At 39.8% G+C, this 26,350-nt stretch overlaps 1 protein-coding gene across 8 annotated transcripts in view; it reads left to right on the forward strand.

Annotated features, from left to right (window-relative positions):
• Positions 1-26,350, forward strand: part of NCOA2 (nuclear receptor coactivator 2) — a 257,843-nt gene that overhangs the window by 205,221 nt on the left and 26,272 nt on the right. For 7 of the 8 annotated variants that reach the window (XM_088799375.1, XM_019726156.3, XM_088799376.1 and 4 more), the window contains 9 exons: positions 2,129-2,317; positions 5,001-5,102; positions 5,358-5,501; positions 8,506-8,653; positions 10,312-11,578; positions 18,150-18,360; positions 20,381-20,587; positions 23,257-23,472; positions 25,820-25,949. In XM_088799375.1, the coding sequence (XP_088655501.1) occupies positions 2,129-2,317; positions 5,001-5,102; positions 5,358-5,501; positions 8,506-8,653; positions 10,312-11,578; positions 18,150-18,360; positions 20,381-20,587; positions 23,257-23,472; positions 25,820-25,949 (2,614 nt within the window). The remainder of the gene's footprint in view (positions 1-2,128; positions 2,318-5,000; positions 5,103-5,357; positions 5,502-8,505; positions 8,654-10,311; positions 11,579-18,149; positions 18,361-20,380; positions 20,588-23,256; positions 23,473-25,819; positions 25,950-26,350) is intronic. The other variant, XM_019726165.3, reaches the window with a different exon arrangement.

Here is a 26,350-nt window from a genome sequence, read left to right on the forward strand (position 1 = left end):
CCTGCCTTCTCCATCCAGTGTTTGAGACGCTGTCCGCAAGTGTCTGTGATGATTCGGGGCCATGGCTTAAAGTGGGGGGTTCGCAGCATGGGCCCACCTTAGTATGGCTGTTCCCGCTTCCTAAGTGGTTCTTTTTTTAATATTCTCACTTAAACTGATGATGCTGAGAACATCTTCACAGATAAAAAGAGGTGCATATTTTAGTCGAGAATAGGGTCAAGTCCTGAGTTGTTGGCAAGTATTTCTGTTCTTTCTCTTCAGACAGTTAATATGTGCTGGTCTTATTGCTACCACAGTAAACAGGAAGAAGTCCTTTCACGGTCCATCATGGCTGGCCTTTCCTTGGTGTGCCAGCCCTTTGCTCAGAGTGACTGCCACAGTAATACAACATACCCGAATACTTGTGTGAGGTTCTTCTGTTCTATTCTCTAGTAAATGAAGAAGAAAGTGCGATTTCTTATTTCAAGTAGCTCATATTTTCAGATCTCTTCAATAATTTTATGGCTTTCTCAACCTACCTATACTTATTAATTCACTATTATTAATTCATTTGTCTAAGGAACCTTACTTTATGTTGTACTTTTTTATACTTTGGAATTACTTATTAAACTGATTACTCTATGTAGTCTCCATTTCATAAATAAGCTTGTAAGCTGATGGTGAAATAAACTCCCCAAATGTCTGCATAGGCTTATAAAGTTGCCTCTGGTTCCTTCTGTTACTCTAAAATAGTTTCTTGTAGTTAACTTGCTATTTCTTTTTTCTCTCTAGGGTTTGTTTCCTTTTTATTCCTCTGCGGCCCAGTGGCTGTGGGGGTTAGCCTTGCGCTCACCATAACACCTAGATGTCCCATTACGTGTTTTCCAACTAGTACCTTTTGAGAGTATATGAGCTTATCTTGTGAATGGTCCATTTTTTGATCCCGTCTCTCATTGCCCTATTGGTCCTAATATTTTTTAGATAACACATAAAGAACAGTAAAGAAAAGAATGCCAAAATGAGAATTAGGATTAGTTCTGATTCCAGCTCTTTTAGTAGTTGGACATTTCTTTGGATGTCAGTTTTCTCCTCTGTGGAATAAGGAATTTGACTTGCTGATACATAAATACCCTTTGATTATCAAAATTAGTCATTCTTTATTTATCTCATTGGTTTCGCAAATGCATTTCCCAAAAAAAGTATGTCTTTCTTTTCTTGCATTACCCCTTTCTCATCTTAAATATATACATTTCTAAGTATTGGTACTAAAATAGAAGAGATGTGAAGTGGTTTTTCACTTGAAAGAAATAAATGATATTAATCGTATATCCTCAAGGATTTTTCAGTCTTATTGAGGATATGTGCACAAAACAAAAAAGACTACAAAAGAGTAATTCAGCAACAGCCACGTTACAGAATATACACTAAAATTTCTGTAAAATTTTAGAAAAGAACAACCTTTAAGAGGAGGCAGTGTTGAGTGCCCACAGTGGTTGGTTAAGTGTGTAGAGGACCTCAGCCTTGGAGCAGGAGTACATCTGCATAGACATCGAGGCCGACTGACATTGTCCATAGAGTAGTAGGAACAGAGATACCCATGTGGGACTGGATATGGAAAAGGGCGGGGCAGGGTGCTGGCCAATGGGAAAGACCTTGTTAGATGAAGAGCCTGGGGCTGGTTAGTGAGATTCTGACTTATCAGTTTGAATGCCGTTAATACTCCTGACAACATCATCCAAACCCTTTTAAATAATTTAATGCATCTATAGTAAGTGCCACGTACAGATTTTTGAGTAGAGGGTAACATCTAAAACGAATGCAAGTAGATTGAACTAAATTTCCAAGAAATCAAAGTTAGGAAAACCCGAAGAATAGAGAACTATAGTTTTCTAGTAATAAGTAATCAAGGTCTGAACTTGAAGGAAAGGAGTCAGAGTAAAGAGTGAAAAAACATTTTGAAAATCCCAAGGATTTTCCCACATTGTTGAAACATTAACCCAACAATTTTTTCCCCTCTAAGATTATGAAATTGCGTAGAAAAGTATAAACATATAAAATAAAAATGTTTCCTGTGTCATTTTGATGATTTGGCAAGAGTGAGTCTGATGTTAGTTTCTTTATCATTTCCGATTACTCTTGCCTTACTCAGTGAACGGGGGATCTTGGTCTGGAGAACCTCCCAGGCGGAACAGCCACACGTTCAATTGTCGGATGCTGGTAAAGCCTTTACCTGATTCCGAAGAGGAAGGTCATGATCGCCAGGAAACACATCAGAAATATGAAACTATGCAGTGCTTTGCTGTCTCGCAACCAAAGTCCATCAAAGAAGAAGGAGAAGGTAGGGCAAAATCTCGAGGATATTTTATATATCTGTGTGTTTATTCTTGTGCTGCTGCTTTCACACTTGATAATCTAAAATTAGTGGCCAGAAAAATTGAGAGGCAGGGTTTTCTGTTGTTGTTCTTTTCACGTACTTAACAGTTTTTATGATATTTTTAATTTTTAAGTCTTTAAAACAGCGCTATCCGATAGAATTTTCTGTGATAATGGTGATGTTATATATCTTCAGTGTATGACGCAGCAGCCACTGGCTACTTCTGACTGCTGAGCGTCTGAAATACCAATAATGCAATTGGGAGACCGAATTTTCTATTTTATTAAATTGACACTTAAACAGCCCCTTGTGGCTAGTGGGTGCCCTACAAGAGCAGCTCCGTTAGTGAACCTCTCAGCAAGCGTAAGCTCCTGTGATTATTTGCGGCAAGCCATGACCCACATCCCCAGAAAAGTGCACGTGGTTCCAACAGCAGTTTTCATAACAGCTGACCCTTGAGCAACTCGGAAGTTAGGGGCGCTGACCCCTGTACAGTCGAAAATCCACATTTATCTTTTGACTCCCCAAAAACTGAACTACTAATAGCCTACTGTTGACCAGAAGCCTCGTCAATAACATACGCAGTCAACACACATTTTATAAGTTATATGTATTAGATACTGTATTCTTACAATAAAGTATGCTAGAGGAGAGACAATGTTATTGAGAGAATCATGAGGAAGAAAAAAATTTACGGTGCTGTACATATTCATTGGGAAAAAAAATCCGCATACAAGTTGGACTCTTGCAGTTCAAACCTTTGTTGTTCAAGAGTCAACTGTACTTTCAAGGGATGAATGGATCCCATGTAGTTTATCCACGGGTGCTGGGTCCCCGATACAGTGTAACACAGGGAAACTTAAGAGAGCTGAGAGGTGGGAGTAGGGACTGGAGGGGGTTTTGTACTAGAAGCTCTCAGGCTTTTCCCCTTAAAGAGGTGCTGATGTGGTGTCCACCCCTCCACCCTCCAGCCACGCACTTCTCAGCTGAGTGTCCGTCTGCAATATGAGACAGTGCTGCAGGGTACATTCTGCGTGCGTGGCAGAAGGGGAAGAGCTGAGGACCACTGGTGAACGGCAGCTTCGTGGGCTTTATAATCAGACAGGCCAGCTCCTCATTCAGCCACTTACCAGCTCTGGCTCTGGGCAAGCTCCTTGACCTCTCCAAACATCACTGTGTTATCCAGTAGCAGTGTCAGAATGTAATCAAGATTACGTGACTATGCCTGAACCGTGATTGGCATTAAATAGTAGTTATTTAATCCTTTTAAAAAATATGTAAGTAATTTTTCATTTAAATTTTATTGGAAAGGAAATAATAGAGCTGTCATACATGATACATAGTTTTTCAAAATTAAGTTTTTACGTAGGTATGGAATGTCAAGTGATTTTACTCACTTTTATGCAACAGTGCTGCTAAGACATCCATCTATATAATATCCTAAATCCTAAAGTATTAAAAAAAAAAGTATAGCTGAGCTAACTTTTGTTTGGATGCTGTGTATTTAAACTTGTTTGGACATTTAAAATCTGATTCTGGATGTTAGCACAGGTTAGTGTAGGGTTTCTGAGCCATGGTGTGTGCAGGTTCAAATCCCATTCACCAAAGTTTTGTGTGATACTGGCTTACTTAAACTTCATGCTTTGGTTTTCTCCTCTGCTAACTGGAAATAATGCTAGTATCTACCTCTAAAATTAAGAGGATTAAATGAATTGGTAGCCTATAAAAGCAGCTAGAAAAGGTGTCTATCTCATCGTAAGTGCTCAAAAATTTAGCTTTTATTATGTTGAGGGTGAGGCTTACATTTAATTTTGTGATACCTGCTATTACTGCATATAAAGACATTCTTGTCCCAAATTTAAAGGTGAATGATTAGAAATCAGCGACTTAAGATAGGAAGAGACTATTTTTAACAACCTTTTACCCAGCATTTTTGAAATTGTGTTCTGTGTGTTACAAAGATGAATAAAACATGTCCGTGTCCTCCAGAAGTGAACGCAGATGCATAAAACAGTTTTAAGTGGGGTGAGGAAGAAATGCTTAGCATCGGGGATGTGAGGAACTAGCCCTGACCGCGACTCGCAACCTGGCATATGCTGCATTTTCTAGGATTTATTCTCGGCCTCTGAGTCTAGATTTAGTTTAAATTCTCTGTTTTAAATCGCACGTTGCCATTATAGGGGTATTTACATAGTTGGGTAGAAGGTATACCTAGTTTCCCTGTATTGTGAATTTGACAAAGCAGAGTGTCAGATTGGGGGTTCATCATTTTTGTACTTTATCATGAATTCAGCCAGTTGTTAGTATTAGCCATTTGATAAGAAAGGACTCCATTCTTTTCCATGTTGGGGAAGGGTTGCAGGTTGCTCACGCCAGTACCGTGGATGTGCTTTTGTCACACGCATCGTGTGGCTTCAGCTGTGTACCCTCAGCAACCCCAGCTCGTCCCACACCTCACGCCCCTCCCTCTCCCCTGCTGCTTTCCACTTCGGGGGACAGAATAAAGCCAGTGGAAAGCAGGGGTACATAGAGTTTTGTCACTCTCTCCGTTGTTGATGTACAAGGCTGTGCTCTCATCAGTACACTTGAGTTTGTTTGAATCTCTGAGAAAGCCTAATGTGATAACCATAAATGTCTACAATTAAAGATTTGCAGTCCTGCTTGATTTGTGTGGCAAGAAGAGTTCCCATGAAGGAAAGGCCGGTTCTTCCCTCATCAGAAAGTTTTACTACTCGCCAAGATCTCCAAGGTAAAGTTTCTTCCCAAAGAGATCGCTGTAGAATAGCTCGTGCCTGTGACCGCGCGGGCTCCGTGAGGAGCGGGGAGCAGTGCGGGCCCGCGGGCTGCACGGGGCGGGAGGGACGCTGCCTTCTCGCCGTCGCCCCTTCTGCTCCACGGACCTGGGCCACCTACTGGGAAGAAAGGCATGGCCATCGTTGTAAAATGTAGTCGTTGCCGTGAAGAATGGGTCGGTGTGGGGGGTAACGCCTGCGTGATTTCCTAGGCAAGATCACGTCGCTGGACACGAGCACCATGCGCGCCGCCATGAAGCCGGGCTGGGAGGACCTGGTGCGCAGGTGCATCCAGAAGTTCCACGCGCAGCACGAGGGGGAGGCGGTGTCCTACGCCAAGCGGCACCACCACGAAGGTACGCGGCGCCCGGGCGGTGGTGCTGAATGCCCGCTTCCCGGGGGAGCCGTCTCCGAAGCGGCGACGCCCGAGGTTCCCCTCAGGGAGGGACTCGGCTGGTTCCTTCTTGTGCTCGGGTGTCCTCGCATCCCCTCGCCCGGGACACGTTGCCGCCCGAGGGCAGATTTCATAGGAGACCCGGTGGGACAGACAGTGCGATGAGGGAAATAGACTTGGAGCTGAGAATTTCGCAGGCCCATGAAAGGAAAGGGAAGGAGGTCTTTTTCTTGGATCCTAAGGCGTCCAGATGTAGAAGACACTTAGTAAGTCACCATCTAGTACCAAAAGAAATAATTGCCTGAATCATAAGGACGATCTGGAAATAATGAAATGAAATTGGCAAAGGCCATTGAATTTTTAATTCAGGTGACAGACAGTGGGACCCCAAGCCCTCCTTCCCGATGATGACCATTGAACGCTGCCTAGATGTTTCTGGAAGGGCCAAAGAGATGAAGTGACGTGTCTGGGTTCCACAACTAATAGGACTACTGGAACTAAACCCGGACTTCACAGAGTCCTATTTCAGAATTCAGCCGCCCTTGTTGAGCCCTTGGTCCTGTCAGGCACTGTCCCTCTGTGGGTTCTCAGTGGTGCAGGTGTTGCGACACTCGTGCTATCGATGGGTGGCCGACACAGGTGAGGAGACTGGCTCCTGAGTATTCAGTTATAAGAGTAGGTGTCAGCGCTGGGGGTTAGTCTGAGACCCATCCTGACGGTCACCCTGCTGTGCCGCCCCCAAAGGTCTTTCCACACCATCACTTCTTCTCAAGTGCATTCTGCTCTTTTGTTAAATTCCTTTCCTTAGCACATACTAAGTGAGGAAAGGAGACCCTTTCTCCTTCTGGCCTTTTGATTCTCCTCTCCTGGCACTTAGTGCCCCGCAGCCTGCCAGAGAGGGGCCAGGCTGCCTGTGATGGACTCGGGGCAGGGCGGCATGCCTCGGAACTCAATCTGACAAATTGTCTGCATTTTTGCAGAGAAAAATTCTAACTCCTCATTGAAAACAGAGTTTTAGTTTGTCATTTTCCATTGAATATGCATCTGTGGCCTTCGCATTTTACCAGCAGTGTTTATATGTTTAAACTTTATGCTTTTAAGATCACTTATAAAAAAGTACACATCATAGTAAATGACCTCTCTCCTCACTCCCTTATTTTTTTCCCTCATCTTATTTATCATTATTTCTTAAAAATAATCAGATAATCCAACAACTTGTGTCTTCATGCATTTTTATATTGGAAAGAATAAGAGGAAATGAAGAAGCTACATTTGATAGAAATCAATATTTAACCTGCCATCTCACTAGATCTGGTTTAAAATAAAAATAGTAACAACAAAAAACAAGAAATCACCATGAGCAAATGTGTTCAGTGTCCTTGAGCCCTAAGTAGCAATGCCCTGCGTTTAATTCTGTGGCTTCCTGATTCCTTACAAAAGGGTTTTAGGCAGATGTACCAGGCACAATGCTAGGGTTAACCAGATAGGACCCACTGAAAGGAAACACCAAAATATATGAAATGCATTAAATGTATGAAATAGGTAAGATCCAGGGTCATCATTTGCATTGAAGAACAATCTTCGGGAAGGCTTTGTTGAAATGGAGGGGCTTCCTAAGTGTGTTCAGGTGGATGCTTGCACGGATCTACTTAGTAAAGATGTTTGGTGGAGACCAAATGGAAATGGAAAGTCTTAAGGGATCACATCCAAGTTCAGGTAAAATTCTGAAATTAAAAGCCATTGAAAATATGAGTCCTATTATAAAAAGGGTATTTATGCCTCATTTTCGGAACATATTTGTTGTACAAGAGACACATACTTGTTTCCAGTACTGCCACTTGAGAGTAACTCATGCAAATGTAGAGGCCAGAAAGAAGACCTAAATACTGCATGTAACTGAAACTGCGCAGTTTCTTTGGGGAAGTGCTCACAATGAAATTTTACTGAGAAATCAGAATCCACGTTGTGTGTCAGCGACTCTCTCTCACCATTTTTGTGGAAGAGTGAATGTGCTTGGTCACTTTGGGGCTAGCAATTCAACCCACAAAATTTGTGCTGAGGATTATGTGGTAAAAACATGGTAGTCTTCTTAAAATGGTTTAAGAGGTAACTAAATTACATGGCAGTTTTTGTCTTAAATCAAAATGCTCTTTCTTAATATGCAGTATTTGATGGTTTTAAAATAGAGTTATTTTAAAAGATAAATCATGATAAACTTTTGTTTTAAGAAAAATTATTTTAACCTAATTGATTTGTGTTTTATTTTCTGCTATTGAAAATGGAAACACCTGGTTCTTTGTCCAGAAGCTAAACCAATTCCATGTCACTAAGATTTGCACTTTTATTGTTTCAGTTTTCTAGTTAGCCTTTTTTTCTCTGAAAAGATTCTTTTGATTATTTATCCTTTACTTCCTCTTGTCCTATCCACAGAAATAATGCTTCTTACACAGTGAGACACAGAATTGGGAATAGTAGTGTGAGGTGATGAATTGAACAGTACGTAACTTTGAGATGAATATTCAGGGAATATATTTACTATCATCAATTTTACTTTATATTTGTATTAAATTAAAGGCAAATTGTACACTTTAGAGGTATCAGGTTTATGCATTGTTTTCTAACATTTTAAACAAGTCATTGTAAAGCTTATTTTGAGCTAATAAATTATTTGCCCTCTGTTTTGCCATGGTGCTGAAGATTTTTTTAAAGAACATAGTTTGAGGGTCTGAGCTTCATTAAAAAAATCAATATATTGAATTTATTGGTATTTTGAGTGAAAAATAAATGTGCTTTTTAAACATGTACAATGTTTTTTAACATCATGAAATATTGCTTATAACTCTTTTCAACTGCTGGTCGGAAAACATTAAACTTAATGAAGTTTATTACTGTTATTATGTCTTATCCTGCCCCCGCCCCCTGATGTGTTTCCTGAACACGCATTCTGTTTCCTTACTTGCCGGCAGTGCTGCGACAAGGATTGGCATTCAGTCAAATCTATCGGTTTTCCTTGTCCGACGGCACGCTGGTTGCTGCGCAAACAAAGAGCAAACTCATCCGTTCTCAGACTACTAACGAGCCCCAGCTTGTCATATCTTTACATATGCTGCACAGGTAAGCCGAGTTCTGCGAGGTCATCTTCTTTCCCAAGTTCAAAGGAGATGGTGCAAAAGCAACCAGTCTTCCTAGAGCTTCCCAGATTTGTTAGACATTTCTGTTGATGAACCCCAAAGATGTAAAACATAAAATTAAATTGCTATGAACTGTTGGCTTAAAGACAACTCATGACACCAGCTCAGTAGGTCTATACTTTGAATTTTAGCCTGAGCACTAGTGAATTTTCAAACCCAGCTGGACAAACACAGGCTCGCACTAACTGCTCTGACAGGCTGACTGTTACATCAGGGAAGGGATATTGACCAGTTCCCAGTGGTGATGCAGCCGTGCAGGGATATAGAAGCCGCCTAGCATGGTTTCTGCTCCTGTGTTTTAATCTAAACTTTCAAATATGCGTGCTTTTAGAAGGAATATTTCAGATTTTTATTCTCAGGGTTAAATTAACTTCTTGACATTAGACTTTAAATTGAAGGGTAATAAACATTTCCATAAGAATGAAAGTAAAGACTAATCAACTAAATGTTGATTTTAAAATAAATGTCATGAACTGGATTGTTTGAGAGCACAAATTTGGGGAAGTGACTACATTTCAAGTTATATAAATATTTGTGTATGTGCTATGTAAAACTCGATGAGGTACTATCAGAAGATATATAAAGTTGCTCTGGGTAAAGAGTATCCTTTTATTACATTGCTCAATTATTTACTTTCTTATTTTGGAATAAAAAAATCAGGCAGCCCTGTTTCCCAGCTGTTAATAAATCTGACCTCAAACTGAAACAATTTGAAAACGATTACAGATATGCCAGATTTCACCCCCTCTAACTGAAAGCTGATGTTTGACAATTTGTGAAACCTGTTTTGCTTGGGTTCGTGAACACATTTGGTAACTCACGAGTGACTGCCAAAGCTATAAATTAAAGCTCATCGGATTTGGAAAATCATCTGGTTCAGAAAACCTGCCTTTTAGTCATTAGTAAGGAAGTGGATTGGAGTTGTTTAGGAGTTGGGGGATCAGAACACAAAAGGTCACTCTGAGGTTCCCTCCCATGTTGTTTGTTTTGGAGGCTCTTGCTTTGACGGGGGGATCTATTAAAGCAATCTAATTCTAAACAGTTTGGGTAACTATTGGCTTTGAAACATGCAGAGTTTCTAATTCTTAGGGGCAAGTTTTTCCCCCTAAGTTTGCTGTCCATGTTGAGCCAACTAATACAGATGTGTCTGCCGTTCAGAATTGTAATCTCTGGCAGATGATTGAAGACAACTCTGCTTGTTTGGGTCATTTCTTTTGACGGTTCAAGCTCTGTTATTCATGACACTGTACCATTTAATGAAAGAGATATATTATGTAATTGGAAACTCTCTAATGTCATGTCCAATAACTACGATTTCAATATGGTAGTGGTCAAATTTAAACACACTCCCGCTGTAAAACTGCAGACATCTTAATGAGTTGACTGAAAAATATCCCTCTTGGTCCAAAAGTACACATGTTCAGTCTTGTCCATAATTGCAGATTGTTTCATTAAAGTATTATCTTTCCTTTAAATGAAGCTTGTTCTTTTAGATAAAAGAGGCCATTTTATTTTTTTAAATTAATAACAACTTGTTAAGTGTTTTTCCTTTTATCTTACGTTTCCTTCCTCATTATACAGAGAGCAGAATGTGTGTGTAATGAACCCGGATCTGACTGGACAAGTGATGGGGAAGCCATTGAATCCAATGAACTCTGGCAGCCCTGCCCATCAGGCCATGTGCAGTGGGAACCCAGGTCAGGACATGACCCTTGGTAGCAATATGAATTTTCCCATAAATGGCCCAAAGGAGCAAATGGGCATGCCCATGGGCAGGTTTGGTTCTGGGGGACTGAACCATGTGTCAAGCATGCAAGCAACCACTCCTCAGGGTAGTAACTATGCACTCAAAATGAACAGTCCCTCCCAGAGCAGCCCTGGCATGAACCCAGGGCAGCCCAACTCCATGCTTTCACCAAGGCATCGCATGAGCCCTGGAGTGGCTGGAAGCCCGCGAATCCCACCCAGTCAGTTTTCCCCTGCAGGAAGCTTGCATTCCCCCGTGGGAGTGTGCAGCAGCACAGGAAATAGCCATAGCTACACCAACAGTTCCCTCAATGCCCTTCAGGCGCTCAGCGAGGGCCACGGGGTCTCATTGGGGTCATCGTTGGCTTCGCCGGACTTAAAAATGGGCAACTTGCAAAACTCCCCAGTTAATATGAATCCCCCCCCACTCAGCAAGATGGGGAGCTTAGACTCCAAAGACTGTTTTGGACTTTATGGGGAGCCCTCTGAAGGTACAACTGGACAAGCAGAGAGCAGCTGCCATCCTGGAGAGCAAAAGGAAACAAATGACTCCAACATGCCCCAGGGCGTGAGCAGTGAGCGATCTGACGGACAGAACAGACTGCATGACAGCAAAGGACAGACCAAACTCCTCCAGCTGTTGACCACCAAATCCGACCAGATGGAGCCTTCGCCCTTATCCAGCTCTTTGTCGGACGCAAACAAGGACTCCGGGGGTAGCTTGCCTGGTTCTGGGTCGACACATGGAGCCTCGCTCAAGGAGAAGCATAAGATTTTGCACAGACTCCTGCAGGACAGCAGCTCCCCCGTGGACCTGGCTAAGTTAACAGCAGAGGCCACGGGCAAAGAGCTGAGCCAGGACGCCAGCAGCACAGCTCCCGGTTCCGAGGTGACCATTAAACAAGAGCCAGTGAGCCCCAAGAAGAAAGAGAATGCACTACTGCGTTACTTGCTGGATAAAGACGATACTAAAGATCTTGGGTTACCAGAAATAACCCCCAAACTTGAGCGACTGGACAGTAAGACAGACCCAGCCACTAACACAAAATTAATAGCTATGAAAACTGAGAAGGAGGAGATGAGCTTTGAGCCTAGTGACCAGGTAAGTGTGTAATGTGTTTTCCCAGGTATACTGACCCATGTCCATCAAGGATTCTCTCCGTAGGGGCATTTGGAGGCCTCAGGTGATTAGATAAAAATAAGTCTTATCTTTTGTTGTGCTTCCTTTGAAACAGAGTTCATTCCCACGGAAGCTGCATGTTCTAAATACTCTGTCCTGTAAAGGGTGACATTCTTACAGGGTAGGGGTCGGCTGCCTTTTTTGTTTGTTTTGGTGAAGGGCCAAATGGTAAATATTTTAGGCTTCGCAGGCCATGCAGTCTCTGGCACAGCTATTCGATTCTGCCATTGCAGTGTGAACACAGCCACAAACTCTATGAAAATAAATGCTGTGTTACAGTCAGTTTTACTTATAGGCCCTGATGTTTGACTGTTACACAATTTTCGCATGTCGCAAAATCCTCTTCTTTTCATTTATTTTCAATTATTATAAATGTAAATCCATTCTTAGCTCAGGGGCCATATGCAAACAGGTGGTGGGCCGGAGCTGGCCCGCAGGCCAGCTGTAGTCTGACCCCTGTTAATGGAAGATGCTGAAATTTGAGATAATCACTTGGGCTTCATCAGGACAGACTTAATGAAATTATTTCTTATTTACCTTTCTCTCTTTTTAAGGTCAGAGTTTGACTGGTTTTCAAACGTAATGTAGATCGTCATACCTCTCCTTATTCTCAACCAAAACTCTGATTCATGCTAAAGAATTTCTTACACAATCGGTATAAAAAAAAGTATTTAAGGGGAAATGGCAAGTAAGAAAGGAGAGGTCAAGTTTAACTTGGTGTTATACTTGACCTCTCCTTTGTCTGAGCCATCATATATAAATGCAAAACTGAAGTGATGGGTTGTATTAATATCTGTTGTTCTTACCTGAAGATTTAATTCCCTGGAAATAATGACATCACAAGGAAAATATAAACCATTTAGTGTTTTATTTTATTTAAAAAATGATTTACTAGTGACACAATGGCTTGGCCTAAGGTAAGGTGTTTCCTGGGGAGTCGGTGACTGGCCAGGTTAATGGTCCAAGACCTCAGCCTGCACAATCAACTTTCCTCTCATCTCTGAGCTCGGCCCTGGACTTCACGTCTTTTAAGACGTGATTGGTTAAGAAGAGAAAAGGCTCTGTAGGCCTCCTTAAAATGGCTCGTTAATTCGTCCTTGAAATTCGGTTTGTAAGTGGATCTTACATGCGTCAGTGTCTTCAGGGACTGGGTGTGGATGGGGAAGAAGAGAGTAGCACCCCTAGCTGTAGCCACGAACTCTGCTGAGTAAGAGGCCGGTTTGGGGTGGAAAGCAGTCATCAGGAAAGCCCAGGCCACACATGCTCTTATAGCTGGGCTTTGTCCCAGGATCTAAGCACTTAGCTTCCTTTATTTCTTCCACTTGGATGTCTTGACAGCCGTTACCATTCCTACAAGGCAGATATGATTTTCAAGCCTTTGTGCCATTCACAAGGGAAATGGCCTAATTATATCAACATCTTCGGTAATTCATCTTTAAACGTAGCTATCAGGGCAAAATTCTATATAACAGCTATTCTGTAATGTTGTAAAATCATCAGATGGGGGCAACGCAGGCCTCAGCAGAAAGTGAATAGCAATATCCTGGATAAAGTATAGTGTAAAACCACATGGACAACTGTAAATGTTTCCATCTTTTGAAGTTTACTAGATTAGAGTATACAGAGCTAATGGCAGTTCAGGGTGGCAGGCACAGATACTGTCACTCAAGTGTCCTGACACGTGCTAGAGGGCAAGATGGTGACTCAGGAGGTCCCCCTTAGCTTGGTGGCTTAAGTAGTTGGCCCCTCCCTCCATAAACACAGTTTGATTCTATCCCAGGCCTGAAGCCCAAGGGACTTAGAGGGCCAGGGAAGGGGGACACTGGCATTTCTATATTTAGATACATGATTACACCAACTTCAGACAAGAAACTGTCAAAAGGAGAAGTTTTTTAAAAAGTCCTTGAGTCCCTTGCAGTTTCTAATTGTGTTGAGGAGAAACATTTTTCTAATCAAAATTGTCCCACCTGGGGAACAGAAAGCCCAGAGCGGAGTCAGCACAAATCTGTTAGTGTTTGGCAAACCAAAAAGCAGTGTGTGTGTACGTACGCACTCTCACACACTGTTTTTTTCGTAATGAAACCCAGTCTGTGTGTCATCCTCCATGCATTCCCATTTAAAACTCCACCAAAACATACTGCTTCAGAGCAATTTTAACATCAAAAACATTGCAACTTGAAAAGAAAAGTTACCACAGGAAGTATGCATTACCTAAATTTAGATCAAAGTTAGAATGACTTTAAGAAAAAAACAGTCATTCTTTCTCCTCCTGCTCCCTTCACTTCCCAAGTACAGATTACTTGTATCTCCCATTAACTGCTGTGCACATTTATTGAAGACTTTCCTTTGATTTCAAGGGAATACAAGTTTTTTATTTAGTAAGACAGCGAGCCTGAAGTACAGTTAACTGTCTTGCTGTTTTGATTCAGAAAAGAGCCATTAACTGAGTGTGTGTTTAACCTATCACTAACTTATTACGGACAGGAAGTATTTCGATGGCGCTATTATACCTAAAATAGCATTCTTTACTGGGGAGAGTATTTAAACAACATTTGTTTCTACAGCATTACGTAACCAACAGGAAACAGTGACAGCAAAATTTCCAATATGTTTACCAACTTTTAAGTTATATATTTATTACACAGTAGAGCCTGTTGATACCTAACCAAATGATACTTAACGTTGTTTCTAATGTTCCTGGGCTACTTATGATGAGACTATTTAGAAATAGTCTAAAAAGAATTTCTTCTTGTTATTTGGCTCCATTAGAAAGGCAAACCATATGTTACACTGGTAGTGTTTCCCTCCAAATGTGGTAAATTGTATGACCATTTTTTAATAATTTCATGTGGGGCAAATGGAAAATTGCACTTTTCAAAAAAATTTTTGAAAAAATGATTTGTAATTTATTAGGATACGTATGTTATTAACATGCATGTGCTCTTTACATTTGCTTCAGAGAACACGTAGATTTGTCACATGAAAATTTCATAAAACCAGAAAAATGAAAGAAATCAAGTTCAATTTTCATTTTGTAGAACTTGTATAAAAATCTCCTTGACTCATTTTCTGCCTGAAATAGTTTAAACTAACTCTTCCAATTGATGTGGCTAATTTGAGCATTGGAATAGATGCCTAAGCAAAACTTTGAAGTATCTTGGCAAAGCGTTTTAAAGGAAGGCATTAATCTTTTTGTCTTGTGAAGAAATCATGCCTAACAAAGTGGAGAGGGACTAGAACTCTGGATGAGAATTAAAGCTGACAAAAATTTGGGGTGGGGGGGATGTTTGATCAGAAACTTAACGTGATCAAACCCATGCCTTGAACTTGTATGACTGCAGAAGAAAATGCCATATTTGTCAACGTTGATTGCTAAGCCCAAAGGGATATAGGCATTCTGAATTTCATCTCCTTGAAGAACATTTGAAGTAAATGTAAGACAATTAGATTAATGTTAAATGTGTACTCCAGAAATTGACAAGAATAAGCCCAAGCAAAGCAGTAATATCTCCAGTGGGGAAATTGTCATAATGCCTTTTTCTGATTGGAAGCTGAATGAATTCAAGCAGTGCCCTAGTTAGGAGTCTCCAAACAACCTGTTTCTTTTGAATCTAATGCCAGTAAGTTCCTGCATGGCTCTCTCAAGACAAATCAGTGTTTAGTCCCTTGTCAGACCCAGACTGATCTACAGTTGAGTTTGGTCAACTCTTAAAATGGCGAAGATTATATTTTAAAAATTAGTTTTCACACATGAAAATAACGGATTTTTAAATTTCTAATTATTTGAAACAAGGAAAAAACCAATAAATGGATTTAAAGCATCCAAATCTATTTTAAACATTATATGTATACATAAACATTAGACTTATTTTAAACTCATTGTATTAGACACGAGTAGATTACAAAAGAAGAAACATGAATCCTGTCAGAACTCTTTGAAACTACAATGTTTATTTTTCTGTTTGAGATGGCTTAAAGTATAATTTTATTTGCATGGAATGACTAAAGGTAAAGATAGGAGTCTAAACCCAAAGTGTTGTTTATTGTAAAATCTTTTACACGTGTCAGGGGTTGGGGGCAAATATAAGAACATCCCCTGAGGAAAATATACTTTATTTTTATGATGGTTTATGCGAACCTATTTATTCTGGAAACTTCTCATCCAAGGCAATCTGCAAAGCTTTCTCAAGAAGCAACTTAAAACAGCCACCCTTCCTCACTGCCCCCCAAACAGTGAGCTTCAAGGGTTACGTTCTAAAATGGTCCACACAAGACAGCGTTGCAGTGGGAGCCTGGTCTTTCCAGGACAGTGAGGCACTTCACAGCTTATTCGAGCCTCTTTCTTACCCCTGTAGCTATTTTCGTGACACAATCATAAGGATATCACACATTTTTATGAATCGTTTTTCTGAGAAATGAATAGCAATTATAGGCCTTTCTATGAGAAACTTAGTTGATCCTGGGGAAGTTTTTTCGATTATGTGGTGAAAGGAATTCATCAGGTTGACTGTCCTTTATTATATTAAAGGCACTGTCCTTGGAGGGCAATATATGTGTGTTTTGATGTTTATGCCTTACATATTCAGCAAAAATGTGATAGAGATTTGCAGTGGAGTTGCTTTACATGTCTCTGAACTTCCACAAAGTCCCCGTATGCATTCAGAGAAGAGCTGGCCATAAAATAGTTATTTAAGTAGTGCGAGCAGCGTTGCCCACATTCAGCCCCTGAATAGGTGCCCTAGGCAAGTGGTCGTGAGGTGCGGGACAAGAGTTCACTGCGTTTGGTTCCCTTGTGCCTCCAATACTATGAAATTGTAGCTACAGGCTTTTAAATGCAGCCTGGCCCCTGCGTAAACTATGTCCTTCAGGGCTGAGCGAAAAACACAGTAATGTGCTTCCTCTCGAGAGGAAAAACTGGCCACGTGGCCCTGGGAGGGGATAGATACACAGTGAGGTGCCTTCCTCAGGAGTTTTAAGGATCACTGTGTCTGTCTGTACTGTAGGTTGCTAACTTTGGACCCTAACCCTCACCTAGGATGTCTCTCTGCCACATTTGACGTTTCTGTCTTTTGTTAGAAATGGGTGGCTAAACTAACTAGAAAATGGTCTTGTAATTGCTCTAACAACGCATTAGGAATTCCCTGGAAAACTGTGTTCTAAGTTATTGCTAAGCTAGTCGATTGAACACGGAATCAAATGAAATGTCACTTCAGTTTATCCTGCCTAACTTGAGAAATGTTCAGTAAAAAGACTTCCCATAGAGATAATTACATTTGCCACAAAATGCAAAAACCTTAGCAAATCCAAACTCTACGTGGGGAATAGGAATTGTATGTAGGATAAAGCCCTAAGCCCTTCTGCTTTTAAGTATACCTCATATAATGATTTCATTTGCATTTCCGGTGAAGATGAAAGGGTTAGTCACAGACCAGGATTCAAAGTCCATTCAGTGACTTTGGGGATAGTGCCTAACTTATGTTTTTCCACCTACACATCAAGAAAATCATTCTTACAACTTTCTTCACTAGAAAGTAATCCCAGCATTTAACTTAGCCATTTTCTTGTGTGGTGGGCACTGTCTGATTTTAAATACTTGGCACATAGATAGGTTCTGCTTAAAAGAATATAAAATCCGTTGACCTTTCTGGAAGAATAGTACTAGGTATAAAATAGTGGTGATATTTACTTTATATTTTAATGTTGATAATTGAAATGAAATTATTTTAATAAAAGGAAAGCCCTGAAAAACATTTTTTATGGCTTCTATGAAGTCTCAGGTTGGTAGATACTATGTCTGGGGTACAACCTGTTTTTATCCTGCTTCCCTACATTTTGTCATCTAAGCTGATGAGTGACTGAGAAAGCCGGTGTCATTCGAAACTGAAAGTGCAAGCAGGAGAAAAACACCACTCAGAGTGAAAAGGCAATGCTTAGCTATTCATGGTTACTTCAGCCTTATTTTGCGTTTTACCTCCTGCTCTTAAAAAAAAAAAAGTTCTAAAAGGAAATCACCATTTATTAAATACTGATTTAGTGTAAATTTGGATCATATTTTCTACCAATTTTTTGTTACTGTTGTTATTTCATAAAGAGAGTTAACCACAAAACCTAGACCTGGACCGTAAGTCGTAGTATACTCATGGTTCACTAGAAATATACATACTCATGATCAATTGAATGATTGGCATAAAATAAAGGGGAACTGATAAGTTGCCAATGAATCACAGTGCTGGAAGAGAGCTTTCTTTCCAATTCAGTCATATCTCTTTTTACAGATGACAAAATTGAGGACCAAGAGATTAAGTTGTGTCCTTTGTCAATTTAATTTGTTTAAAGTTGATCAATTAATTGTTAGGCCTGAGGCCAGCATGTATCTGCAGCTTTTATGTGGCTGTGGTGCTTTACACCAGTCAGGGCTGTCATTGCAAGCGGGCCTGTGGTGCCCACTCCGAGAGAGTGGGACTGGGTAAACTCTTCTGTTTGTTAACTGCAGCCTGGCAGTGAGCTGGACAACTTGGAGGAGATTTTGGATGATTTGCAGAATAGTCAATTACCACAGCTTTTCCCCGACACGAGGCCCGGCGCCCCTGCTGGATCAGTTGACAAGCAAGCCATCATCAATGACCTCATGCAACTCACAGCTGAGAACAGCCCGGTTACACCTGTTGGAGCCCAGAAAACAGCACTGCGAATTTCACAGAGCAGTGAGTATGAGAGATTGATGGTATTGCCAAGAAATTCCCATATAATCACCATTGGAAACAGGGATTATTAAAATCTGATGCAAACAGCTTAGTCACTTCAAAGTTTTTATGGTCACATAGCACCATCTACTGTCCTGGTCTCTGAAAACAGTTTTCAGAGTGGATTCTCACGGTCATGGCTTCCCAGCGTTCTCTGTGGTTAATTTAATCAACGTGGAGTGAGCCCGACCTACACAAATAAAATGTTTTACATGATTGTCGTATTTCCTTGTATTTAAGTTACTGCCTTCAGAAATGGAGTTTGAATTAGGTTTTGGGGTTTTTTGGTTTTTTTGTTTGTTTTTTTTAGGTTTTGGGTTTTAATATGCAACTTAAAATACGGGAAATTAGTGCTGACTTTTTAGGAATAATATACTATTAAAAGCTCAAACTATTTAAAATATTTTGTCCTCTCTCTTAGGAATCCTCACGTAAATACCAGTGTTACATGGAACTTTATCATATAAATGTTTTATAACTTCATTCTAAGTTTAATTAGTTTGATATAAAGCTTGATTTTATAAGTTTAAGATGAATTCTTCCTTCGCTAGTTTACATACTTGATAGTTGCCTAAAGTTGTCCAATAGGTTGAATGAAAGAAAATATTTTTCCTGTTTCAGGGACATAATTGATAGAAAGATAGTCTCCTTAGTTTTAAATTGGTAAACAGTATGATTTTTTTTTTCTGCTTCAAATATAGTGTAACCCAGAGCTTAGCATTGGTTTCATACCAGAAATGGCAACCATCAACCAAATCACAAAATATCTAATTACTAGATTTTTTCTCGAGTGATGCCTGATCATTCTGAAAAGAGCAAAACAAAGTAGAGTTTTTGCTCTTATCTCTCAAACCTGCCTATTTGTTGGGGAATGGAGAGTTACTTATGGACCATGGGTGATCACAAAGTCAGAAAGTTGAGAAGAAACGCACCAGAAAGTTTATGCTTATTAAACAGAGGAATTAACGAAGGACAGACTGTGTACGAACTCCTGGTTTCACCTCTGTCTGTACCTACTGATAGTATTCAGATTATTCAATGGTAACTACATAACGAAACCTGAGGAAATCATGATTAAGCATGAACATAATTTCTATTCCAAGCCCTAATTCTTCTAAAAATTTAATTCTGTTATTGTTAAGAACCTATCCTTTTAAATGTTCCGTTTCATATTATGTTTATATTATTCAGAGAAAGTAAACTACTTTTTCATTTAATAAATTTGTGCTTTAAATTATAATTTATAATTGTACTTTTAAAAATGAATGACACTGTTATCAAATTACTGGTCGTCTTTGTGATAGCATAGTATATTCGCGTAGAGCGTATTACACAATAAATTCTTGTGAACTACCCATAAAACTCATTTTAAATCTAAATGTATCTAGAATTTTAAAAAGCTGTATTTAGAAGAATAAACTAAAGCTTTAATAATTACTTCAGGTGGCAGAGTTTACACTTAAAGATATGTAACTTCCAATGGGAGTACACACCTTTAACCTAATTCTACTCCTAGGAAAGTCCAGTTGAGACCTATTATTCTAACGTTCAAACCAACCTTCTGGGTTTGGTGCTGCCGGAGATATTTATTTACAGCTTCGTAGTTGAGACAAAGCAACACTCCTAAATATGGATAATATAACAAATGCAGAAAAAGCATTTGTGGTTTACTTAGCAAATACAATTGAATATTAAAAATTAGTATTGAAGAGAAAAAAATACGGTAAATGATGATAGACTTTTTTTCCTTTTTGCAAGAATGTTAATGATTAAATTAGAGACTTGTTGATTAGATTACAGGTCTTCATTTTAGTGCTGCATGTGTTTTTGTCTGTGAATTTGTCTTTTATGTAGGCAGCTGGTCCCTGGTGTGCGTATTTTTGTTATTTCACAGACGATATTTTCTCTAATCACTACTTCTGTTGCTGTTCTTTTCCATTATCCTATATTAACCTTCAATTTTCATTTGTTTTCTCCTTAGCTTTTAATAACCCACGACCAGGGCAACTGGGCAGGTTATTGCCAAACCAGAATTTACCACTTGACATCACATTGCAAAGCCCAACTGGTGCTGGACCCTTCCCACCAATCAGAAACAATAGTCCCTACTCAGTGATACCTCAGCCAGGAATGATGGGTAACCAAGGGATGATAGGAAACCAAGGAAATTTAGGGAACAGTAGCACAGGTAAGGGCTCGAATGTACTGTTACTTTACTGGGTTACTTAACTTAATGGCGTATTCATCCATATCAAGCTAGTAGGATTTCTCAAGTGAAATTTTTTTATGTTAGAAGCTAACATTTGAACGTAAGAAAAGTCCACAGCTTTTCGCCGTGAGAGTGGCATATGAAGCATCGGAGAGCATTCCAGAAAGCTGACGGTTTTATTCTGTGATCACTGCTGTCATGAGATTTCTCATCATCAATCCTGTAGCACAGGCTTAGTTCACTTCTACTCCAGTTACTGTTCTAGACATTGTTGTGGTGTGTGGAAAGTAATCGGTGGTTGCTAACTTTTCCTGATAATCTGATAACCCCACAACGTCCTATTAATTGATGGTTTGTGTTTGGAGAATTTCAGAACGAAGTTTAAAATTCAACCAACCTTTCATACTTACAAACAGTATAATCCTCATTCAGAAAAATATTAATTAAAAATAAAAAACTTTAAACAGTAGTATGCCTGGCCTGATAGTAACTGGTCCAGGGCCCCGTGTTCGAAGGTGTATGAAGTGGCCTGTGTGTGACCTGGTCTGTACCTGGACCAGCCATAAATTAAGTGTCTGCCAAGTTGCCTGAGCATGTTCCCAGGAGGTAGTCACTGCCTGGCGGCTGCCATGTTCCCAAACTTCCATCTGGTTCAGTCTGGAGTCATTGTGGCAGCACGAGTGGCTGTTACTACCATGCCCTGTGCCCTGTAGTATGTTTCTCACAGACACAGCAGGATGCTGCCTCTTCTAGTGAAGAACAGCTCACAACTTATATAGGTTTCTTCCTTTGTCGAAATGACGTACTAGAGACAAAGGCATTGAAAGAATAGCTATTATTAAAAGAATTTATATTGGTAGGTATTTAATTTAGGGTTTTTCTTTTGTTGGTTTTGGCAGTCTTTAATCCCTGTATATACTTGCCATTTCGATAGTTATCTGAAAACAAGAGTTCAATTTAAGGAAAAAAGGTGGATTGTTTTACTTTCTGTTGTTGATAAGCAATTTGTAGGAAATGTGAACTATGCTGTATTATTAATAGAATAGCTTATTCATTCAACAAATATTTATTGGGTGCCTATCATAAGGGCCGTGAACTGACTACTTCACTAATTTGTGTATTCACAGAAACGCCACCATATTAATTTCACATAATTTTGTAAGATAAAGTATTGATTTATATTACTAAAATATTGATTTATATAAAGTTCTGTAAGAGCAAAGGAGCCATTGGTTTATTAAAGGTGGCTTCATATTAGCAGAAAACAAGAAGATCTGAGTTTTTGTAGGAATCTTAAGTAGAAATTTGGGGACACACCTATAGTCATATCTGGGCAGCCTGGCGATCACGGGTGTCCAGGCTGTTACCATATGATGCCTGTGTTCCTTTTCCCCAAAAAAGGGAAAAAGACGGTGACTACCCTAATACTGTTGAATTATGGATAATACTTCTAGACTTTCTAGAATTGTGTTGCATTATTTAGATAATAGATTTTTGGAAATCTAAAATGCCTGTTCTCCCATAGTATCTTTGTCATAGTTCAAATCTAATCTTAAAATGGTTTTTTTAAATGTATTGTTACAATATTGTTCTAACTTTTTCAATCTAATTAATTGTCCTTTACTCTTAATCACCCTAACATAGCACATTCTCATTTCACCAGTAAAGAGTCACCCACAACACGTGGTCTCTCCGTTTCTTAAATACACCTTATTTTTAGTTGTTTATAATAATTATAGTAAATGAAAGCAACCCATGTGTTTGAAAGCAGAACTTTTATACATCCATCATTAAACATTTCAAAATGAAGGGCCCTCACTTGGGGTTTTTCCAGGACCCTTAGAATATCAAGTCTTAGCCAATCTTTGGCCGTTGCCAGCACCCTGGGGGCCAGGCCAGAGAGCAAACTCTTGATCCCGCTTGCCAGTCTTGTGCTTTCATTGTTACGTGTGGTCAAATAACTATTAATATCTGAAGCATAAAAGGATTTTCACAAGTCTGTCCTAACCCATTGTAGATCTGTATCATCAGGAATGTGGTGGTTCAGGTATATGGAAATAGTGGGCGTGGCCTTGCCCTGGCTATAAAGGAGTGTAGTAGAAAGACCAGGTGACTTCCTCATGTCGCAGAGGCTGCCTTGGTCAGTCCTGACGCTTCACAGATTAGAATTCTCTGAAAGAGCTTCGAGGAGTTACAGTCTGGCACAGACTTCATGGGGTGTTCTCTGTGATTTTGGTTTGTAATTCAAATATTGATTGTGAGCTTTTACCTTGTTCCTTTTAGCCTCACCTCCCTTTTGGAAAGTAAAGCATTGACGTGTATATCAGCTAATGTGATTCACTTCCTGAGGAAGGAAGTTGGGGTTATCCACACGCCACAGCACCTGTTTCTAAGTACATATGGGAACAATTTTAACAGCTTTTCCGAACTATAAAGAGGGGCAAGTCCATGTTGTAAAAAACTTGGTAGTGATCTCTGATTCTTATTTCTTAGCCAAGGACCCGCATCCGTCCCGATGCGGGCGTTAGCTATTGGGCTAGCTGCGTATTACAGAATGATCACCTGGTACAGAGTAAGATCAGGGGCTCGTACGTGCTGAGGATGTTTTCAGTTACTGCATCTCTCAGTTTCCTTTGGCTTGTCTGCAGGAATGATTAGTAGTAATGCTGCCCGGCCCTCGATGCCATCTGGGGAATGGGCACCACAGAATTCTGCTGTGAGAGTCACCTGTGCTGCTACCACCAGTGCCATGAACCGGCCAATCCAAGGAGCTATGATTCGGAATCCAACAGCCAGCATCCCCATGAGACCCAACAGCCAGCCTGGCCAAAGACAGATGCTGCAGTCTCAGGTCATGAATATAGGTAAGGTTGTTTCAGTGCTCTTGGTTGTAATTTTTATCCTTTCTCAGGAGAGTAACAGCCCCATAAGTCCTTTCAAGACAAGCTGCTAATTTGCAGTGTAGGTAATCCCCCCATGTCAAGTTGTCATAAGTGGGATTTTGCAGGAACTCTGTACAATCATAGTATCCCAAAGGTTTTACAGTTATATAAGAGAATCAACTACCATTGTGATAATTTATTTTCATTACATTATCTAATTCAACTTGGGGGGGGCATAAATTCAGTGTCGCACTCTAAAGCTTATGTTTATGATATTTTAAAGAAGTATTTCAATGATTCAGCGATGATTCCTAACTCTTGAGTGATCGTCAGAATGATCTCAGGACCTTAAAATGCAGATTCCTGGGCCCTGCCCTAGACTGTTAAACCAGACACTCCTAGGTCCTCACTGAAGGTGCAGGGTCTTATAGGACATCTCACAAAAGGTGAGGGTCAGTGGGATTCGATTTGCATACAGTTTTCATGTTACTAAAATTAATGGCCCAGTACATCGTGTGAGTCCATTCATAAGAAATGTGCAGAATAGGCAAATCTGTAGACAAAGAAAGTACATTAGGAATTGCCTAGAGCTGGGCTCTGGAGGGGAAATGGGGAGTGACTCCTAATGGTCACTCTTTGGGTTTCTTTTGGGGGGAATAAGAATGTTCTAAACTTGATTGTTGTGATGGTTGTACAACTCTGCAAATATAAAGTGAATCATACACTTTAAATGGGTGAATTGTATGGTATGTGAATTATATCTATATTTTTGTAAAAATTAATGGTCTGTGTAACTCATACTCAAGATTATTTTCTTAATCATTGACATATTAACCTTCCTCTTACCTTGTGCATTAGCATAACTCAAGTAAGTTAATGTTTATATACTTTTTTCATATACTTAGATATTACAGCGTGAGTAAGCGCTAAATCATTAATGGTGCCACGATAATGCAGAATTCTCATCCTACGTCTGGCGTCAGTTTTCTTACCTAGCTATATATTAGGTTGGTGCAAAAGTAATTGTGGTTTAAAGGGTTAAAAATAATTGCAACAATTACTCGGTGCATTTTGAGTTATTGTTTTCTGAATAATAACATTCCTATTTCCTTTCAACAGAGAATGTACTTTGAATTAATGAGTGGTTCCCAAACACAAATTTATTATCATTTGAGGCTTGCGTGAAAAATGACCAGAATTCCGTGCAAAAGTAAACTGGGAAATTTTTTAAATATTGATTCCTTCTTTAAAAATCATAATAATATGTTAACCATAGTCACCCCCCCCCCAATAACTTAAATAAATAATCTGAGAAACTAAGAAAAAAATCAGAATACTAAATCCCTTATATCCAGCAACTTAATTTATCCTCAGTCTTTCTTCACTAAAGGGCAGGCACCTCACCTCGCTTTTGAGGTTGAAATATGGCTCAGTGAGCTTTAGTATAGCTGAATTTCTCCGATATTTAATAAACTCAAAAAAAGTTGAGAACTCAACAGAAAATCTATTATAATGGAAAACAGGCCTACAGATAAAGATAACAATAAAGTGATTAAAAAACTCATATTACCCATTACCCTTAAACCTCTGAAAAGAACTTGGAAGGAAGAGCACATGTGAGTGGTCTGGGCCCCCTTTCTGCCCCACCCTGAGCCTGGCTAGCTGAATCACAGTGAGGGCCAGCACCCCCGTGCCCTTTGGGGGTCTACAAGGCCAAACTGTTCTCCTTCTTCCCTCTTGATTCTTTCATGAATGGACTGTACAGTAGAATTCTAGAAGATACATGCTGTGTGAAAGCACAGTAGATGGAATGTGGAAGCAGATAGGAGATTCTGGGTCTCTTATCAATCCAGATATGAAAATGATTTGCAAAAATGTGAAACAATGTCAGTAAAAGATTTCTTTTTCCATTAAAGAAGAGTTTAGTTTATCTTAACATATAGTGGACTTATTATGATGATTTTAAATGAATTAATAATCATTTTTCTATTTGCCAATTTTAATTTCCAATAACAATAAATATCGATAAGCTGTATAACCCGCAGACAAAAGCTGCCTTTCTTTTTTAAGAATATAAAGGGTCTTAAGTTAAAAAGGGTTAGAACTGCTGCTCTCGACATTCCCTAAAGTGTATGATAGCCTTGAAATTTATTGCCTTTATTTCTATATCAGAATAAAAGTTCAGACTTATTATCGCACCTAATTATTATTGGTTCTGTCTTTTCCATTTTCTAAAAACCAGATATTTTGCTTTGTATTACCTAACAGAAATAGACACTTTCCTGATTACAAGTTATAATATTTGGGGGATTTTTGTCTTCTTGTTTAGGGCCATCTGAATTAGAGATGAACATGGGAGGGCCCCAGTATAGCCAACAACAAGCTCCTCCCAACCAGACCGCCCCGTGGCCGGAAAGCGTCCTGCCCATAGAGCAGGCATCTTTTGCCAGCCAGAGCAGGTGAGTGCTGAGCTCCCAGGAAGCCGAGGGAGCAGTGCGTCGTGAGTCCTGTAAGTCATCTTCCATGTGCCTCTGCCAGAAGTTCGTCTCTTCCTTTTGAATAGTTGGTGCTTGACCACTTTTGATGTATTCAAACTGTACCGTCTGCTGGGCAGGGGGTATCGGGGAGGAGAAAGTCCAAAAATCAGTTAGATCTAGGGCAGGTCTTTAAAGAAGTTACAGTTTAGTTGGAAAATCAAATATGTACACTAATAAGTGTAATATGAGGTGTGCAGTATAAATGCCGTAAGAGAAATAAACCTTATTTCAAGAGCTCATCCAGCTGGGGTGATTGGGAAAGGCTCCAAAGGCAGGAAGAAAAGGTATAATTTCAGGAGGCAGAGGTGGCAGGAAGCCAGTCC

This window comes from Rhinolophus sinicus, chromosome 7 (genome assembly GCF_057876585.1).
Source record: "Rhinolophus sinicus isolate RSI-liver-muscle chromosome 7, RSI-T2T, whole genome shotgun sequence".
Classification (NCBI taxonomy): Eukaryota; Metazoa; Chordata; class Mammalia; order Chiroptera; family Rhinolophidae; genus Rhinolophus; species Rhinolophus sinicus.